Here is a 15777-nt window from a genome sequence, read left to right as displayed (position 1 = left end):
CTAGTCAGCCGCCTCAGGGCTGCATCCTTGTGCAAATATAGATATTCCCTCTTGTTGACCTCCTGTTGACCTCTGTCGTTGTTAGTGTAGTGGTCAATGTGTTTTTCTGCCATGTGCTCGAACATCGTGAAGGGTTCTTTAGTACTGGGACATTACTACCTAAAACAGAAGTCTAACAGACGAGTCTCCGGGTCTGATAAACAGTCGAGAGCGATGCTCGTTTCTGAGTACTGAGTAACGGAGGGGTCTGAGTCGCTGACCAACTCATTCATACGCTCAGAGAAGTTATACCCAGACGCAACGGTCAGCAAGCTCGTGAAAAGGCTCTACTAGTGTGATCGAGTAGAGTTACGCCACATCGCTTACTTACACGCGCGTAAACTCAATTCTGTGTTAGTAGCCGAGGTACGAAGAGGTTTACGTGTCAAGCTGACTCACGCAGCTGTGGGACATCCAATAGCTAAAGGAGAAATTCATCTTTGGCGCAGACAATTTCTCCTGTCATCTTCGCGAGCCGATTCTCTTCAACGGATTTGATTACTTATTGCATCTCGACAGGCTAGGCACCATTCCCATACTACATGACGTCGACATCTTGGGTCAGTCAATCGTCAGTCAGTGCTTGACTAACTACTCAACACTGACTGGAAGTGCTCTCGGACATCCTTCCTTTAGTATGCAGGGAGTCCCACGTTGGGCTCGCTTGCTTGACATACTTGGCTGCCTTCACGAAGTTCGTGTCAACATCTCAACTCCCGTACGAAGAGGCTGGCTTCTGTGTAAGCCGTGCGTGTAACATTCACAAGCGGAGTCCCAAGCACGCTGTATGTTTCGAACTCGCATAAATAGCCAGCTCTTTCCCGATTATCTTTACCCTCCAGCTCTAAACCATGGTTGAAACAGTTACACTCTCTGATGGTGAGTTTTTATCATCATGATTCCATGTAGTATCTGATCAATACAAATCGTTTAGGCCACACCATGCCCTCTATTGGGCTTGGTGTCTACCTGAACGAGGAATGCGCGGAAGCTTGCAGGGTTGCCCTTCAAAATGGTTACCGGTAGGTATTGCACATCAGTGACCAGTCAAAGTTTCAAAACTCAGTTAGATCATTAGAATGATTGATGGGGCCCGGTACTACGAGAATGAAGTTCAAGTCGGTGTTGGGGTAGGGAAAAGTGGCGTTAAGCGCGAAGACGTCTTTATCAGTGAGGATAAGCTCCTGGACATCAACCTCTCACATATCTGGTCCTCTTTGTTGCGGTAGCTTCGAAGGTCTTCCATGAGGATTTCACCTATGATGGCACGACGGCTGCTTTGAAAGACTCGATCGCGAACCTTGGATCTTGCAAGTCTTACCTTCCTAACAATTTATATGGCTTACAAGATAGGTACTAGCGTATTATAATTTATACCTGACCCACAGCGCCATTGGAGGTAAGGACGCACGTCTTGCCGCCTACAGGGCTCTGTTGGACGGCAAGGCGAACGGGATGATCAAATCTGTCGGCGTCTCCAATTAGTAGGTATCATCGCTCATAGGTACCCTCTCGGCTGACAGTCACACAGCTCAGCCAAGCACATAGAAGAGATTCGCGAGGCTGGTCTAGACATGCCTGTTGTGAACCAAATAGAGGTGAGCATCTCTATGATTGGCTCATACAACCATTACGAGGAAGCTGAAATTGTCATCAGTTACATCCGTTCTGCCAGCAAAAACCCATCGTCGAATATTGTAGGAAGAACAACATCGTTGTCCAGGCCTACTCCCCTCTTGTGCGTGGTGCTTTCGATAACCAACTCATCCAGGAGCTCTCTACAAAGGTGACTATATACTGTATCTGCTTGCGTCATGATGATTAATGTGTTGTAGTACTCCAAAGATCCTGCTCAAATTCTTGTCAGGTGGTCTTTGCAACGGGGGTAAGTGGCACGATTGGTATTTGCCTATATTCTTATTTGATTTGATTATACCCAGATTTGTGCCTTTGCCCAAATCCTCGCAACCAGAACGTATCATATCCAACGGCCAAGTATTTGGTTGGGAAATCGAACCTACAGACATGGCAAAGCTTGACGCGTTGGACCGCGGGAAGGAGGGCGCAGTTACCTGGAATCCAGTCGACGTCGATTAAGGAGTCAGGTCAGCCGTGCCTCCTTGTTTTAGGTAACAATGTACCAGTACGAACAAAGAACCCTATTGCTTTGTTCACGAGTATGTAGGATAACAACGTTCGAGCACATATCAGAAAAATACAATGACCACTACAGTAACAACGACAGAGGTCAACAGGAGGTCAACAAGAGGGAAGATCTATATTTGCACGGAAGTCTAACAGACGAAAATACATTGCGACCCCCTCGCAGCAATTAAACATTATTGCCGAAAGTCACGAGTCTCCGGCGAATGTCTGATAGGCGTTGTTTTCTTGTCGAGAGCGATGCGCGTTTCTGAGCAACGGAAGGGTCTTCGCTGACCAACTCGTTCATACGCTCAGAGAAATTGGACCCAGATGCAACATCCGTCAGCAAGCTTGTAAGAAGGCTCTGCGACAGTTGTTCCGCCAGGGCATGGTGGAGAGCATGCTCGATCGTTAGAGGAATATGGTCAATGACGCGCTGCTCGGGGGATAAACATGTTGAAACACAGACTATAAACAACTCTCACCTTGTAGGCAACGTGATAATAAGCTCGAACATCAGCCATCACAATCAGCTCTTTCTCGCGCGAGTCGGGAGGTAACAGACGCGCAAGATCTGGTATGCTAAGATTTGTATACCCTGCCTCTGCAAGAGCCCTCAAAGCTTTGGACTCGGGAGGCTCGCTGCGATAAACGGACTCATATGCAAGCGGTGCGCGATTGGGTATATGGCGAACTACTTTATAGTAGGCCAGCCATTTTTCGCTGAGTGTTTGAAGATAGTGCGTGTTTTGAGTATAGTATGGGGTAGTTTCCAAATCCAAAGCTTTTTTGACAGCCTCTTTGGCGAGTGCCTTGCAGATATCAACCTGAGTTCTGATCAAATTGCTGATGTGACAAGACAACTTGAGCCAAGGGAATAACGGTAAGAAGTCAATCCTTACCCAACATAACCCTCAAGGACTCTGAAGCGTCCAAAATGGATGCCAATGAGTGTGTCGATGACTTGGTCGAGCACATCATTGACACCAGCGAGACAGCGCTCAGACGGAGCAGCCCAGAGTTTGATGAATCCAGTGATGAGGTTCGCCTTTGCTTGATATGGTACGTTGTTTGGAAGCTCCCATCCAATTGCCCTGGATGAATGATTGAGCCTACCATTCAACTACCACGACAAAATGCGAAAACATACTCTTGGATGACTTTGCTGATCTCATATATACCCATCGTTTTCACTCCAGGATCTCGTTCAGTAAGAGTCATCTTCCCCTCGGTATCATCCAGTGGAGCATACTCTTCCGGCTTTTCGAAAGGCCTGAAGTCAGGAGCAGTACCACGTATATCCCTCTTAAAGATAGCATAGAGCGCGCGATTCTGCTGCGCAAGACGTTTGTTTTCGTGACTGCCATTCACATAGCCCTTGAAGACGTCGCAAAATGTATTAACACGTCCCAAAACCTCGATCTGTGGGTCATTTGCAAGTGGCGGGGGTAATCCATCGAATTCCTTGTTACATTGGGCAAGGAGCTTGTCGATATCTTCTCTGAGGCGTGGTAAACTATAAACAATGTGAGTTCTGTTGTTGCGAGCGAGCTAGAAGGTCCACGCACGCTTCCTCGATCAGCTGGATGAGCAGTCGGCTGACATCGGAGACAAAACCTGGAATTCCGAACCGATGACGGTCGGTCACACCATTCCATGGCGACGTTGTGTCGAAATATTCAGCAGCACGCCTTTGCAATTCAGCACGAGACAGGCGTTGTGAGCGTTCGGCGTCGTCAGGAAGACGCACACAGTAAAAACCGTGCCTCAATTTGTGATCCTCCGAATGGCCCTCGATGATTTCTACCCATTTTTTGCGCTGGTTGATAGCGCCTGCACCGAGCGTGTCAGGTTTCGTAAGGACACCTGAACAAATTTGAGTCGTTTAATCATATTGCAATATGAGCGACATACCAATTGTTCGCTTTCCGTCAGGGTCTGCGGCCCTGGCAAGACTCATGGATTGTTGATTTTCCATATCATCTGAGAGGGCGCGTATCGATTCGGTTACAAAGGAGTTCGCAGTTTATACACGTACCACTCATGGGAATGGTGGTCAATATGATGGTGTTCTTTTTCTGGGTGTAATGTTCCACCAAACCTTTCACGAGGGCAACGGTCTCGGCTTCTTCATTTTGAATCAAACCTTCATTGCACATTAAATGTATTGTCTCAATCCAGATCAACATATACTTACCCGGTAGATCATAGAAGGACAAGTCTGTCGCATCGGGGTCTTCAATGGAGACACACACCACGTTTCGGGAGAACTTTAGTGTATTCTTTGCGCTCCTGAGTTCCTCGATGGTCTTCGTGTGGAAACTCGAAGAAGGGAGGTTCGGGTTGAGAATGGCTGACTGGGCACGACGCAGCCAAACCTCAACCTCATTTCTATCAGTAATCGTTCGACCAAAGGGCACTGTAATAGTCTTTGCCATGTCTTTACCGTTACTATCAAAGCTCATCCGTAAAGTGATAGAGCAAGACCACGACGTGGCATGACTAGACATTGTGCATTCCATGGGGCATCTGAATAGAGTAGCATGAGCATCCTATGCAGTGACCGATGGTGGTAGGGTCACCTTGTACATGTTCCGCTGTCCCTCGGGACATTGATCTTTATCATAAGGGGGAAAATGAGTCGAGGGACAAAATGACAAACTATCTGCTGACGTACCCCACTGACGGCTTCAACGAGTGAGCTTTTTCCCGCTGAAGTATTGGGTTGAGTACAGTTGCGGTTGCAAGAGGAGGCGACCACAAACCTGATTGTCCACCAATGACGACTACGGATGGTAAGTCGATGAGCGCCTCGGCACTGTAAGAGGTCGCATGAGCAAGCTGTATAGTCAGATCCACAAACACCCACCCCATAGATTTGAGGTCAGCCATCATTTTCATGAGCTCTCTACGCCTGTGGGCATAGTCGGTGGATGATATGTCAACTCCCGTATCTGGAGGGCTGGCGGAACCGGATGTGGTATCAGGAGATGGATCCCTTAACGAGGTAGTTTGTCTGCCACGTCTATTGAGAAATGTGTTCATGGTAGTAGATTGTATCTGAGAGCCGGAAGTGTGATGCACACGACATCTGAATGACCTCTGGTTTTATGGACCAGCCCCTTCCCGGACATGCGTGTTACAGCAGTGCATATCACGGCCACAACTTGAAATTCGGGGTATGCCACTCGCAGGTATCAGAGAAAGCCTCGAGAAATTTCGTACACCGTGTACAGGAACCATCAGCGCATAATTATCTGTTAGTGGAATTGCTGTTCCCTGTGCAAATGTGAAGTAACTTCCCAAGGCTCATGTGTGCTAACCAGAAGAGATCTGCGACGACTTATTCGGCAACTTGTGTTGTTCTGATATCAGAGCCTGTCCATACATGGCAAGGATGTGGCGAGAATCGCCTGCAAAAGGACACGTAAAATTGCTATCGCATACAGAAGGTTCATACAGGAGGTTCGTACAGGAGGTCCCGTATGAGCTCTTGTAGGTCCACAAATATAGAGGCATCAGATTGAAGGTGTGGATCATGGCAGTCACGGACAAGGGTGCGGCAGCGGCGCCCGCGATGATGTCACGTGCAGGACTAAGCCTTGTAGTCTTAAATGTGACCTGGATATTTCTATGTAGTCTAGTGATCCGGGCTCACGGCCATATCTTTTGCAAACCTAACCACGATATTGGCGATTCCCCAAGCACCGGGGCCAGGAGGAATACCAATCCTTCTCCACCGCTTACATACAATGCCCGTCCTTATCGATCGTTTCTTCATTCCCCGGGTCTTCTGATCGATCTGCACCTTCTTCCACAGCCACGACAGCATCTTGCAGTGGAGCACCTAACAAAGCACAGCACAAAATGGTGCCAGGGCATCAACGATGGTTCTATTTCCCGGAAGAACGGATATGCGTATTCCCAACGCAGTTAGAGCAGCGTTTAATGAAGATAGGCCACAGGACATTGCAGGATCATGCTGTAAAGAAGACTGTAAAACTTGTCAGAGCACAGAAACCTTTGAATCATGCTATTTACGTCCAAGAGTAGCCAACTCACGAGCACCAGCAGCACCTCCCTTCCAGTATCTTACCCCCACCTTACTCACAAATGCGGCGGGAACTATTCTTACTGAATCAAGCATCCCATAGTCGAGGGCCGCAAGGATAGCTGTATTTTGACCAGGATCACAGGCAAGCGAACAGCGTGTACTATACCCCTTTAGCGCCACCAGCAAACGTCTCTCCGCAGTCACCATCGCCCACAAACGCGTCGAATCGCGTAGCATCTGACTCAGGGACCAGCACAACTTAACCTCTAATACTCTTCTTTACCTTCCCTTCTAACATACCCAAACCCTGCGAAGTCGAACCCCCATCAGACGAGGATTGAGAAATTCTAGAGGGAGAAGTGAAGGTTCGCAGTAAGGCCTCCACCTGCGCTTCATCTTCGGCAGGTGACTCTGACAGCCGGCCAGGAGTGTACACAAAGCCAGGAATTGGCATCAATTGGAGCATTCAGGACCCGGAGCGTGATCGTCTTCGCTGTTGCCTGCAGCGACATATAGTCCATCAGCATTTCCTGGCCATGCAGATGGAAGTTGAATCGGTTAGTTCGAATCATAGATACGCTCGTAGTGGAGATTGAGAATCCAGGCACGCGCAACGAGGTCATACACGGAGTGCAGTAAACACGAGACAGAACAATCTTTCGCAACGCTGATTTATGTAAATTACTTTTGGACTTTGGTGGAATGATTTCATGCACATACCAGGAACGCCCCGAACTTCTTCTACTACTGCTCCAATTTCAAGTTGCGATACACCGTCAAGATTGTTCTGATCATGAAAACACAATCACATCATTCTTTACGGAGCCACGGCTCATCAGCATCAAACGTGCACGCCCGGGCCCCTGAAATGTAAGAGAAGTTAATACTGGAAGACAATCTTAACTAAATATTGTACCTTCACCCTGGTAGATCTCTGCTCTGTTCCGTTCTCCGCCATATAACTCGCCAGGCACAACATCCCGGTAGCGAACCAACGAGAGGATTCCAACGGTGCACGGCGGACGCCCGGTTCAATGTGTAAACCGAGTCCCACTTCAACGTGGCCATCGGCAACCAGTTGAAAAGCTGCACGAGTTTGATGTCACACAATTGGCAGTGGAGCAGTGAAATTGAGGAGCATTGCCGAATGTTAGTGTGTAAATGATGCCTAAACTAAGACCTGAATGAGGTTCGTGTCCAGGAACATGACAATGTACAACTACAATACCAATGCTATGCAAGTGTGCAACCAGCACGTCACCAAGACACTTGGCATGTGAACGTGTGGGACTGGGGCGCTTGAAGTAGATGCTACAAGTGGATTTATCATGAGCACCGACAGAAGCATGAAGAAATACTGACACTCGCCCCTTTGCCACCGGGCGTTGTATAGACATCAAGGACCTTGCATACATATGTTTCTTCTGAGACCTCTGAGACCGACTGTCTCACAGCCTTCCCATCTTGATTGGCTTGATGCACATGCAACACGTCGTCCGCATTTAGCACCGTGATGCTCACGACCTTCAGTCCTGCATGTTTAGCACGAGCATGCTCCATAGCTAGACCAAAATTCAAACGATCGCCAGTGTAATTGTTGGTGACGACCACCACGTCTCGATGGGTGAGGCCGTTTGCGAACGCAGCAAACTCGATGGCTGCCACATTTCGATTTGCACTTGGGCTTGCGAACGCGTCACGAGAGGGAGGATGTTGAGTTAATGGGGAGGCATATACGGGCGGGCGCCGCGGCCCACTGTCTTGGTTGCAACATGTCTATGTATTGTAAACAAATTGAGCATGCATGCATGGAAGCTTACAGGCGGAGCGCAGGATTCAGTGTAACTCACCACCGACCGAGTTGCAAACGAGACCATCAGAAGAGATGTATATGTGTCGGTGAGATATGGTAACCTCCATAGACTAAGGGGTCGTTACTCAGTACTCAGACCTGTTGGACACGATTGTAAGGCGGAGAAGGGAGGTCACGAGCGCCTTGGTAGATAAGCTGTTCCGATGTCAGAGGGTCACTTGACTCATTTGAGAAGCATTGCTGCGGAGGTACACTCCACTGACATCGCTACGGCTGACATAGGGCTTCCTTCAATGCTTCCACACTGCCCACATACTTGAATTCAGTCGTCTTCAGTAGGAGAAACAGTTCGTGATCCGTTACCGTAGCAGATTTAGTTCGTGATATTGGACCAAGATTATGGCGAACCCGAGACTATTATTGTCACGGTGACTTTGCAAGACGACTCCAGCTAAATTTAGGAAGAAGGCAATACCCCGTGATCGTTAAGCGGGGCAATTCGATTGTATCCCGGGACGCAATCACGCTTGGAGTTAGACGGAGGTGCGCATGTGCATGCAATTGTGATACCAATATGGTGAGTCGAGTGAGGTCTGTCAGTGACTGAGTACTGAGTACTGATCTGAGCGCTGACCTTTGTTCGGGTCGTGCAGCGGTAGCGAAAACAGATACAAATAGTAATAAGCATCGCGGCAAATCGGCAAATCGAGAGCCAATAAAAATAGCTGCGTGGCCCGATTTGCAAGTATTTTTTGACTGCATTCAGCGAAAACGCTTCTAAAATTGCAGCATATTTTTTTGAAACTCAGCCAGAATAGTTCTACCGATACGTCAATAGTTGACGTATCGTTTGAAGATTTTCTATGACTTTGTCGACGACTTGTTGGCCTCATAGACGGCCAAGCAGCTATCATGAACTCCCTCAAGCATAGTGATCTATAAGAATTCGAATTCTACCTCGGCGCTCAGTGCCTTGTACTGTCACTGAGTCAGTGTTCGGTATAGAGCCATATTACCCAACCTGGACATAGTGCGCGCTGGATAAGGCTGGATACAGGGCTATACATATCAGGGCCACGAGGCAGTAGTATGGTCATTTTGGATAGTTTATTTTTAGCAGGATCTTATACTGCCCTTTCGAAATGCATGCTGCCTACAGTTAACGGCACGACTGTCGCCAAACAGGTATATATACCGATTTCTGCGTGTCTTTTATTCCGAGCGCGGTGTTATTTCTCCTCCACTATTCCTGTAACAACGGAGTTAGCCAGCTCATATATTTTCCACATTCCTGCAGAAAGATTATCCTCCGACTTCCCGCCAATTTTAAACTTCTGCCAACTGACGACTCGCAATCTCTTTCTGTTTCTCCGACCACCTGAACTAACCAACATGCGTTGGTCGTCGCTCTTTGCTTCACAGGCCGCAGTCTCTTCTGCTCTCATTGCAACCACACTCTTTACTTTGTCCGCCAGTGCGCAGGACCGCACCACTGAACAGGGCGAGGCGCAGATTACTGGTGAGAATCAAAACATCATTCATGCATGCGAGTTACAGGCATTAGCCAAAATGGTTCGGAATGGATATGTATGTATATTGCTGGGCGCACTGCGCATCCTTTGAATCGTCACATTGACCCAAGGCGGTGGACGCCGCTCCATTCGAGTGGGTTGTTCAATTTGAACATGCCCTTTTCACTTGAATACAACATCATCATACGACCTATCTATTTCCAAAGAAAAGGGAGCCGAGGAACGCTTCGGCCTTCCATGTGGCTATGATGACCATAGTAACAGCCCTTGCTTTTTGTGTCCACACACTCTGGGCCCAATTACGTACTTCATGTTTCTTGCCCGACCAGCATTTTTTGCCATTGCCATGTTAAAAGACCATGCTAACCACTCATCAACTCAGATCCGAATCAGGAATGCACCCCATATTATTACGCGCCTGTTAGTGCTGCTCTCGCTGCCAACCAGTTCCCGCCTATCTGGACAATCGCGACCATTCTCCCCAATGACACCAATGCTCAAGCCAAGTACCAGTCCATCCAGAGCCAGATCCCAAATATTCAGCCCAATGGCAGCCCGGCTTCCGCCTCCACTGGTGATTTCAGCAGCTTTACGTACCCTTCGTCTGATCCAGATTGCTGGTGGACGTTTGACGCATGCACTACTCCAAAATTGGCCGGATTACCTCCGGATCTGGCTGGCGTTCCAGAGGTATATTTTTCTATCTCATCATAATCCAGTAACTGACTTTGTCTAGCCTGATACCCTAGGTTATGGTTTCGATGATGGACCCAATTGCTCCCACAATGCATTCTACGACTTCTTGTCGCAAAATAACCAAAAAGCCAGTACGTCGGTTTTGCTCGTTTTCAGCTTTATTGTAAGTATCCTTATTACAATTTAGCCATGTTCTACATCGGCAGTAATGTTATGGACTGGCCTCTTGAGGCGCAGCGCGCTCTCGCTGATGGTCATGAAATTTGTGTTCGTGAGTCTTTGCACGCTCCTTTCGCGATGGCGCATTGATGTTATACTGGCGCAGACACTTGGTCGCACAAATATAGTAAGTGCTACGTGGGAACAAACATACTTAGGTGGTTGATCATGTCATTTGTGTATATAGCGACTACTTTGACCAACGAAGAAGTCTTTGCAGAATTTTACTATAGTACGTTGTCTAGCATCATTCCCTTACCTTCCTTTCTAATGGCCTCTTCTTAGCTGTGAGATTTTTGATCGAGCACAGTCAGAAATTTATTGACATTAGCTTATAGATGCAAGCAATTAAGTTGGTGGCCGGCGTGACGCCTACGTGCTGGAGGGTAAGCCTAATTACTGTCAGGCGTACAACTGGCTAATGCATTCATAGCCTCCTTACGGTGATGTCGACGATCGGGTCCGGGCCATTGCCCATGCACTGGGCCTGCGCACGATCATTTGGCAATATGACTCCAATGATTGGCGTGAAGGCTTTAATAACGTTACTGTTGCTGATGTCGACCAGAACTACGAGTACCTCATTTCTCGTGCACAAAATGGCACCTACGCTACCGTAAATGCTTTCCCTAGTTTTATCGACATCCATCAGGGACTGACACTGCTTTCAGGGGGGTACTATCATGCTCACACACGAGCTCAACAACTTTACCATGTCCGAGGCTATGAAGTTCTACACCCAGCTGAAAGCTGCATTCAAGTACCTCGTTCCCATGGGTGTTGCCACAAATCAAACTCAGCCATACGTCGAGACTAACTACTCTCTACCATCGTTTGATCAATGTACGATCAATGCTGTTTTTTGTCACATCTATATTAACACTTGTCCAGACATCAGCGGCACGACAACAGTCACCGGTGGTGTCCCAGTTGCCACGGCGGGGTCTTCCAGTTCAACAGGGTCCGGATCATCTTCTGGGAAAACCAATTCCACTGGTGCTGCGAGCAGGGCCTTATATGACAGTTTTGGAATACTTGCCGCAGGTGCAGCATTCGTTGGCTTCTCAGTGAAACTCTTGGCGTAGGATCCTCGTCCCATTTCTGCTTTCTCTTGTCTTTGGTTGCGCCTGCGGCATGCTCGATGCTTTGATTCCCGGTCGTACACGGGCTATATCCCTGAACATTGCAACCTTCTCCACGCATAGCATACCTTGACATTTCTCCTCTTCATTAGAATTTCGCACTTGTCGACAAAAGTAGCGCCAATACGTTGGTGGTCCAGCCTGTGCCCATCATCTGATATACCCGGTGGACTTTGCCGATATCACCTTTTGATTGTTGTTCTAATTTGATGTTACCGGACTTTTCTCTTGCTTTGCTGTTTCATATAATGGGCCACTACGGACGTGTCAAGACGACGTTTCTTAACAATGTAATTACAATACTTGACGAACAGAGATGTTACGACCGAGGTCACGACATAACGGAACGTTGGCGTTATGTGGAGACTGTAGTGAGGTGGTTACGGGGATATGAAGTGCTTAGTAGTCTTGATTACAACCCCGAAGTTAATACACTGAACTTCCGAGTGTTAATCAGAATAACGTAGCCCTTGCAATGATATATGAAGGGTGCCAAAATTAATTATGCAGCACATGCAGATGCTTAACCTTAGGATCCTACTAGGAGGCTGTCGAGTGCGATAGATTACATAAGTAATAGAACACGTGAAAGATGCCCTTCAAAATTCAACATGTACAAATATTAGTTGTGGCTGGATTGAAGGTGGCTGTACGTTGGAGTAGTAAAGTGCGGTGGTGACATCATGCATCCCTCCAAGTCTCAAAAACAAGTAACTCGGATCTTCAGCACTCCCATCACTAAGTACTCCTCAGGTTAAATTTTGGTAAGCTTGTCCAAGAAGAAGTTTTTGGTGTCGCATTAACCTCGACGATTGCAGGAAAATACCTCTCGCGTCCCTCCTTAAGCGTGTATATCCCTGCGAATCGTAGGATCGCGATGTCCACCAGAAAAAGATCCAAACAGGACCGTGCCTCCTCCAAAACATCGCATGAAACGCCCACATCTCTAGCCAAGGAGAAACATCTGCCAGGCTCTTTGTCCGAAGGCTCTGACCATGTCAACCAGTCAGACTTACCGCCTTCACGACCACACAAAGATATGTTAACGCCTGTCTCCCCACCGGGACATAAGGCACCTTTGCATTACTTTATATACACCTTGGTGACAATGGCCCTTCTCTTCACAGTGTGGTATACGTATATCACGGCTGTGGAGCTCAAGCACTGGAAAGAGGAAGTCGGGTGGTGGGGAATGTCTGTTGGGCGAATTGGGAGGCAACATGATACATCCTATCGCAACCAGCGGAGAGGTCAGGAGGTGACGGGAGAACTTGAAGGGCATTTCAGTCAGCTTGCATCCGCGCTCGGAATCCACGCAACAGACTTAGCTTCGGCTGTTAAACCATTTGTGCCGCTTGCGACACTGTCTAGTCTTGCGCCTCAGGCTACCGGTGAGGCGGTTAGGGTTCTTTTTGAGGCCTCGCGTTAGAACGAGGCTTCTGATGGTGGTGAAAGCAATGTGGGCGACGCTGTTGAAGGACTTGTGGCCGGGGTTACGTCGAGGCAGAGTGTCCTGTAATTTCAGAGTTAGATTATTAGTACTTGCCGCTATAGGAGTTATGAATATGATCAGACTCGCGTATCTTCCTCCAGTATCTATACAAGTGCGTTCTGGGCACAATCACTGCAAGAGATACTGAGCGACACCAATAAGACGTGTTCGAACATAGACAACCCTGATTTGGACAACCTTTAGCATCGTAATGATACAAATACATACAGGATTCGAAGACTCGTATGATGTTTTCATTGTAATACAGACAACACCTCTAAGACTGGAGGATGCGTTCAATTACATCCTGTGCCGCCAGCACCAAACCGTCATTGAATCTTCGGCTCACGGTCTGCAGCGACACTGGGGCTCCTTTGAATATCGCTGCATCATCTGTATGCAATAGTCAGCTCATACCATCCAATTTGTAAGAGCGCGACTAACACAATGAGATGTTGTACTCATCCGCTGCACTCATCGGGCTAGGTAACTCCTGGTATATGTCAACGGCTGGGTCAGCGACGAGACCTGTCGGGAAAATTGCCCCTGGGTAGTCTAGCAAATTCCAGATTGCCGTGTAGCTGATATATGAGTTGTTAGATTGCCTGGTCCTATATACTGTTACTCACCCCCAATATTTTGCAGTGTCGTGGCGGCTAGCTGTACCTTGGAATGGTGGGCATACGACGACATCAACATTTTGAGACCACCAGTGATCAGAGTACTCCCGCCGGTAGTCATCACGTTGATCACGGAGCTGGTAAGGTCAACACCCGTGTCGATAGACAGTAGAACCGCTCACCTTCCAAATTTGCGCGGCATCATGGTTCTTCACGTGTGGTGGACTGATTACCCATTCTGTCAACGGATGCATCTCTTCTCCACTCTCCTCTAGAATACGTCGGACTGTAGCTCCTCCATCCTCATAGTAGAGCTCACGCTAGAAACAGATAAGTTATATTATGTAGACCCAACAGACCATCAGACTCACAATTATGTTGTATCCACGGTCATGGTCGTACGGAATGTAGTCTACTACCTCAACCTCTGACGATGCCTCAAGCTTTTCTTTCACCAAATTCAGTGCTCGGATAGTTGGAGGATGAGGCATCACGACCCCGTCGTGCATCATGATTCCCACACGCAGTTTCTTCTGGGTCAGATGTGGCACTTTCAGTGGAATAGGTAAAACATCTGGGTCCCGAAGTGAAGGATTGGCCCCAAGGACAGCTTCAAGAAAAAGTCGCATGTCTCGTCCTGAGCGACACATCGGGCCTGAGGAAGCAAAAACTCCGTCCTGGCCATGTTGACTATGGTGGTTATCAACACGATTCCATGTCAGAGCTTGGTATGCTTACTACCACAGAAGTCCACGGATGGGCGTTGTCCGAGAGGACGGACGGATTCCATATATACCACAATGAGCGGATGGGCATCGAATGGATCCCCCGATATCACTTCATTTGTAATTCATTAGTTTTCATGATATGTGTAGGAAACGGACTTACGTGCCAAGACCTATGCAAGAGCCCTTCATGGCGACAAGGGCTGATTCACCACCGGAAGATCCTCCTGCAGTAAGGTTTGTATTGTGGGGGTTCAACTAATAAACTTGAGCTGAAAAATAACTTATACTCGAGATGACATACCACCCGACCACAGGAAGACTTGGACTCAAGGTGCATCACAGACTGTGGCTGATTCGTCTTGACATAGAACACTACGAACATGCTTGACCGACAGTATGTTAAAGCACGGATCAACTACATACCTGCACCTAATGAACGCAGAATGCTTGTCATATCGCAGTCTTCCGTCGAAGTTTCTGTATTCATGAGAAAGCCTCCGCACCCAACTGTCCCCTTGAGTGGGTAATGGCTCTGAGGACGGCAGAAATTCAAGACAGATAATTGCAAGTTGGTATGGTGCACTAACTTTGACTGAAATTGGTAATCCATGAAGTGGCCCAATGACCTTGCCTTCTTTTTGGAGATACTCATCCAGCTGCTGCGCCTGTTTAATGCCTTCATCGAGGAAGAAGTCTGTCAGACAAGCTGTGAGCTGATGAGCAATGGCTGCACGCTTTCCGAAGGCAGTGACAGCCTCGACTGCTGTCAGCTCGCCTGCAGCAATCTTTTGGCACACAGCGGTCGCGTCTAGTTCAGTGATGACCAACTCTTGGACAGTGAGCAAGCCACACATCTCAGGAATGCGAGTGATATCAAGAGGTGGGTCCTCGAGAATTGCTGGGGGGAGTTTGAGACCGGCTGGAATCTTGGCTTCAAGCTGTTCTCGTAAGACGCGAGCCTTTGCTTCGTATGAAGCATTACCCCCTATGCCTTTGATTTTCTCTTTGAAGGACATTCTTATGGGTGGGGAGAAGGAATAGCAAAGTTAATACATCGAGGTTGCGATATATGTACTATGATCGAGAGAAGTAGCTCTTCAGATAAGCTGTTCGCCAAAAATATGCATGTCTTCTGAAGTTCTTTGTGGATAGGATGATATGCCCCATGATAGGGATGCCAGAAAGGAACGAGTCACAAGGTTGATGAATAGAAGCAATGATTTGGTTGCGTACCACACATGGCCGGGGACAACTGATGCGGACAAGGACTCCAGCCATTGCACTAGGACCCCTGGTA

The 15777-nt window shown here is 47.9% G+C and overlaps 6 protein-coding genes across 6 annotated transcripts; 3 read left to right on the top strand and 3 right to left on the bottom strand.

The window, feature by feature from the left end:
• Window positions 1–890: 890 nt before the first annotated feature.
• On the top strand, window positions 891–2136 carry HD556DRAFT_1444169 (NADP-dependent oxidoreductase domain-containing protein; the record flags this gene model as incomplete). Its single annotated transcript, XM_041306735.1, has 9 exons — window positions 891–918; window positions 974–1061; window positions 1118–1209; window positions 1269–1392; window positions 1428–1523; window positions 1571–1637; window positions 1697–1825; window positions 1875–1924; window positions 1980–2136. The coding sequence occupies 9 exons, from the start codon at window positions 891–893 to the stop codon at window positions 2134–2136; spliced, it is 831 nt and encodes a 276-aa protein (XP_041159335.1).
• Window positions 2137–2253: 117 nt separating this feature from the next.
• HD556DRAFT_1480737 (P-loop containing nucleoside triphosphate hydrolase protein) lies at window positions 2254–5600 on the bottom strand. The gene is made up of 12 exons (XM_041308624.1): window positions 5054–5600; window positions 4950–5002; window positions 4862–4896; window positions 4767–4801; window positions 4382–4713; window positions 4223–4330; window positions 4099–4167; window positions 3753–4050; window positions 3335–3700; window positions 3087–3278; window positions 2670–3030; window positions 2254–2620 (listed from the first exon to the last, which is right to left on the bottom strand). The coding sequence occupies exons 1-12, from the start codon at window positions 5227–5229 to the stop codon at window positions 2372–2374; spliced, it is 2274 nt and encodes a 757-aa protein (XP_041159334.1). The 5' UTR covers window positions 5230–5600; the 3' UTR covers window positions 2254–2371.
• On the bottom strand, window positions 5556–8331 carry HD556DRAFT_1309061 (uncharacterized protein; the record flags this gene model as incomplete). Its single annotated transcript, XM_041300230.1, has 12 exons — window positions 5556–5597; window positions 5632–5815; window positions 5932–6031; window positions 6247–6357; window positions 6539–6649; window positions 6959–7025; window positions 7155–7324; window positions 7467–7536; window positions 7601–8014; window positions 8089–8161; window positions 8190–8246; window positions 8315–8331. The coding sequence occupies 12 exons, from the start codon at window positions 8329–8331 to the stop codon at window positions 5556–5558; spliced, it is 1416 nt and encodes a 471-aa protein (XP_041159333.1).
• A 1112-nt stretch (window positions 8332–9443) lies between these two features.
• On the top strand, window positions 9444–11583 carry HD556DRAFT_1444167 (carbohydrate esterase family 4 protein; the record flags this gene model as incomplete). The annotated part of the gene is made up of 11 exons (XM_041306734.1): window positions 9444–9570; window positions 9966–10273; window positions 10320–10410; window positions 10467–10550; window positions 10605–10625; window positions 10686–10730; window positions 10784–10807; window positions 10844–10884; window positions 10932–11114; window positions 11170–11341; window positions 11390–11583. The coding sequence occupies 11 exons, from the start codon at window positions 9444–9446 to the stop codon at window positions 11581–11583; spliced, it is 1290 nt and encodes a 429-aa protein (XP_041159332.1).
• A 680-nt stretch (window positions 11584–12263) lies between these two features.
• On the top strand, window positions 12264–13245 carry HD556DRAFT_538324 (uncharacterized protein). Its single transcript, XM_041310899.1, has one exon. It carries the CDS (start codon window positions 12518–12520, stop codon window positions 13067–13069), a length of 552 nt encoding a protein of 183 aa, XP_041159331.1. The 5' UTR covers window positions 12264–12517; the 3' UTR covers window positions 13070–13245.
• Window positions 13246–13361: 116 nt separating this feature from the next.
• Window positions 13362–15712, bottom strand: HD556DRAFT_1377790 (amidase signature domain-containing protein). The gene is made up of 10 exons (XM_041303136.1): window positions 15068–15712; window positions 14904–15012; window positions 14782–14852; window positions 14641–14735; window positions 14491–14589; window positions 14124–14442; window positions 13935–14072; window positions 13762–13889; window positions 13577–13713; window positions 13362–13525 (listed from the first exon to the last, which is right to left on the bottom strand). The coding sequence occupies exons 1-10, from the start codon at window positions 15494–15496 to the stop codon at window positions 13410–13412; spliced, it is 1641 nt and encodes a 546-aa protein (XP_041159330.1). The 5' UTR covers window positions 15497–15712; the 3' UTR covers window positions 13362–13409.
• Window positions 15713–15777: the final 65 nt, after the last annotated feature.

The sequence above is a fragment of the Suillus plorans genome (genome assembly GCF_016647745.1).
Source record: "Suillus plorans strain S12 chromosome Unknown HD556scaffold_34, whole genome shotgun sequence".
Classification (NCBI taxonomy): domain Eukaryota; kingdom Fungi; phylum Basidiomycota; class Agaricomycetes; order Boletales; family Suillaceae; genus Suillus; species Suillus plorans.
The sequence above is the reverse complement of the archived record's forward strand: the minus strand, read 5'-3'. Positions and strand labels throughout refer to the sequence as shown.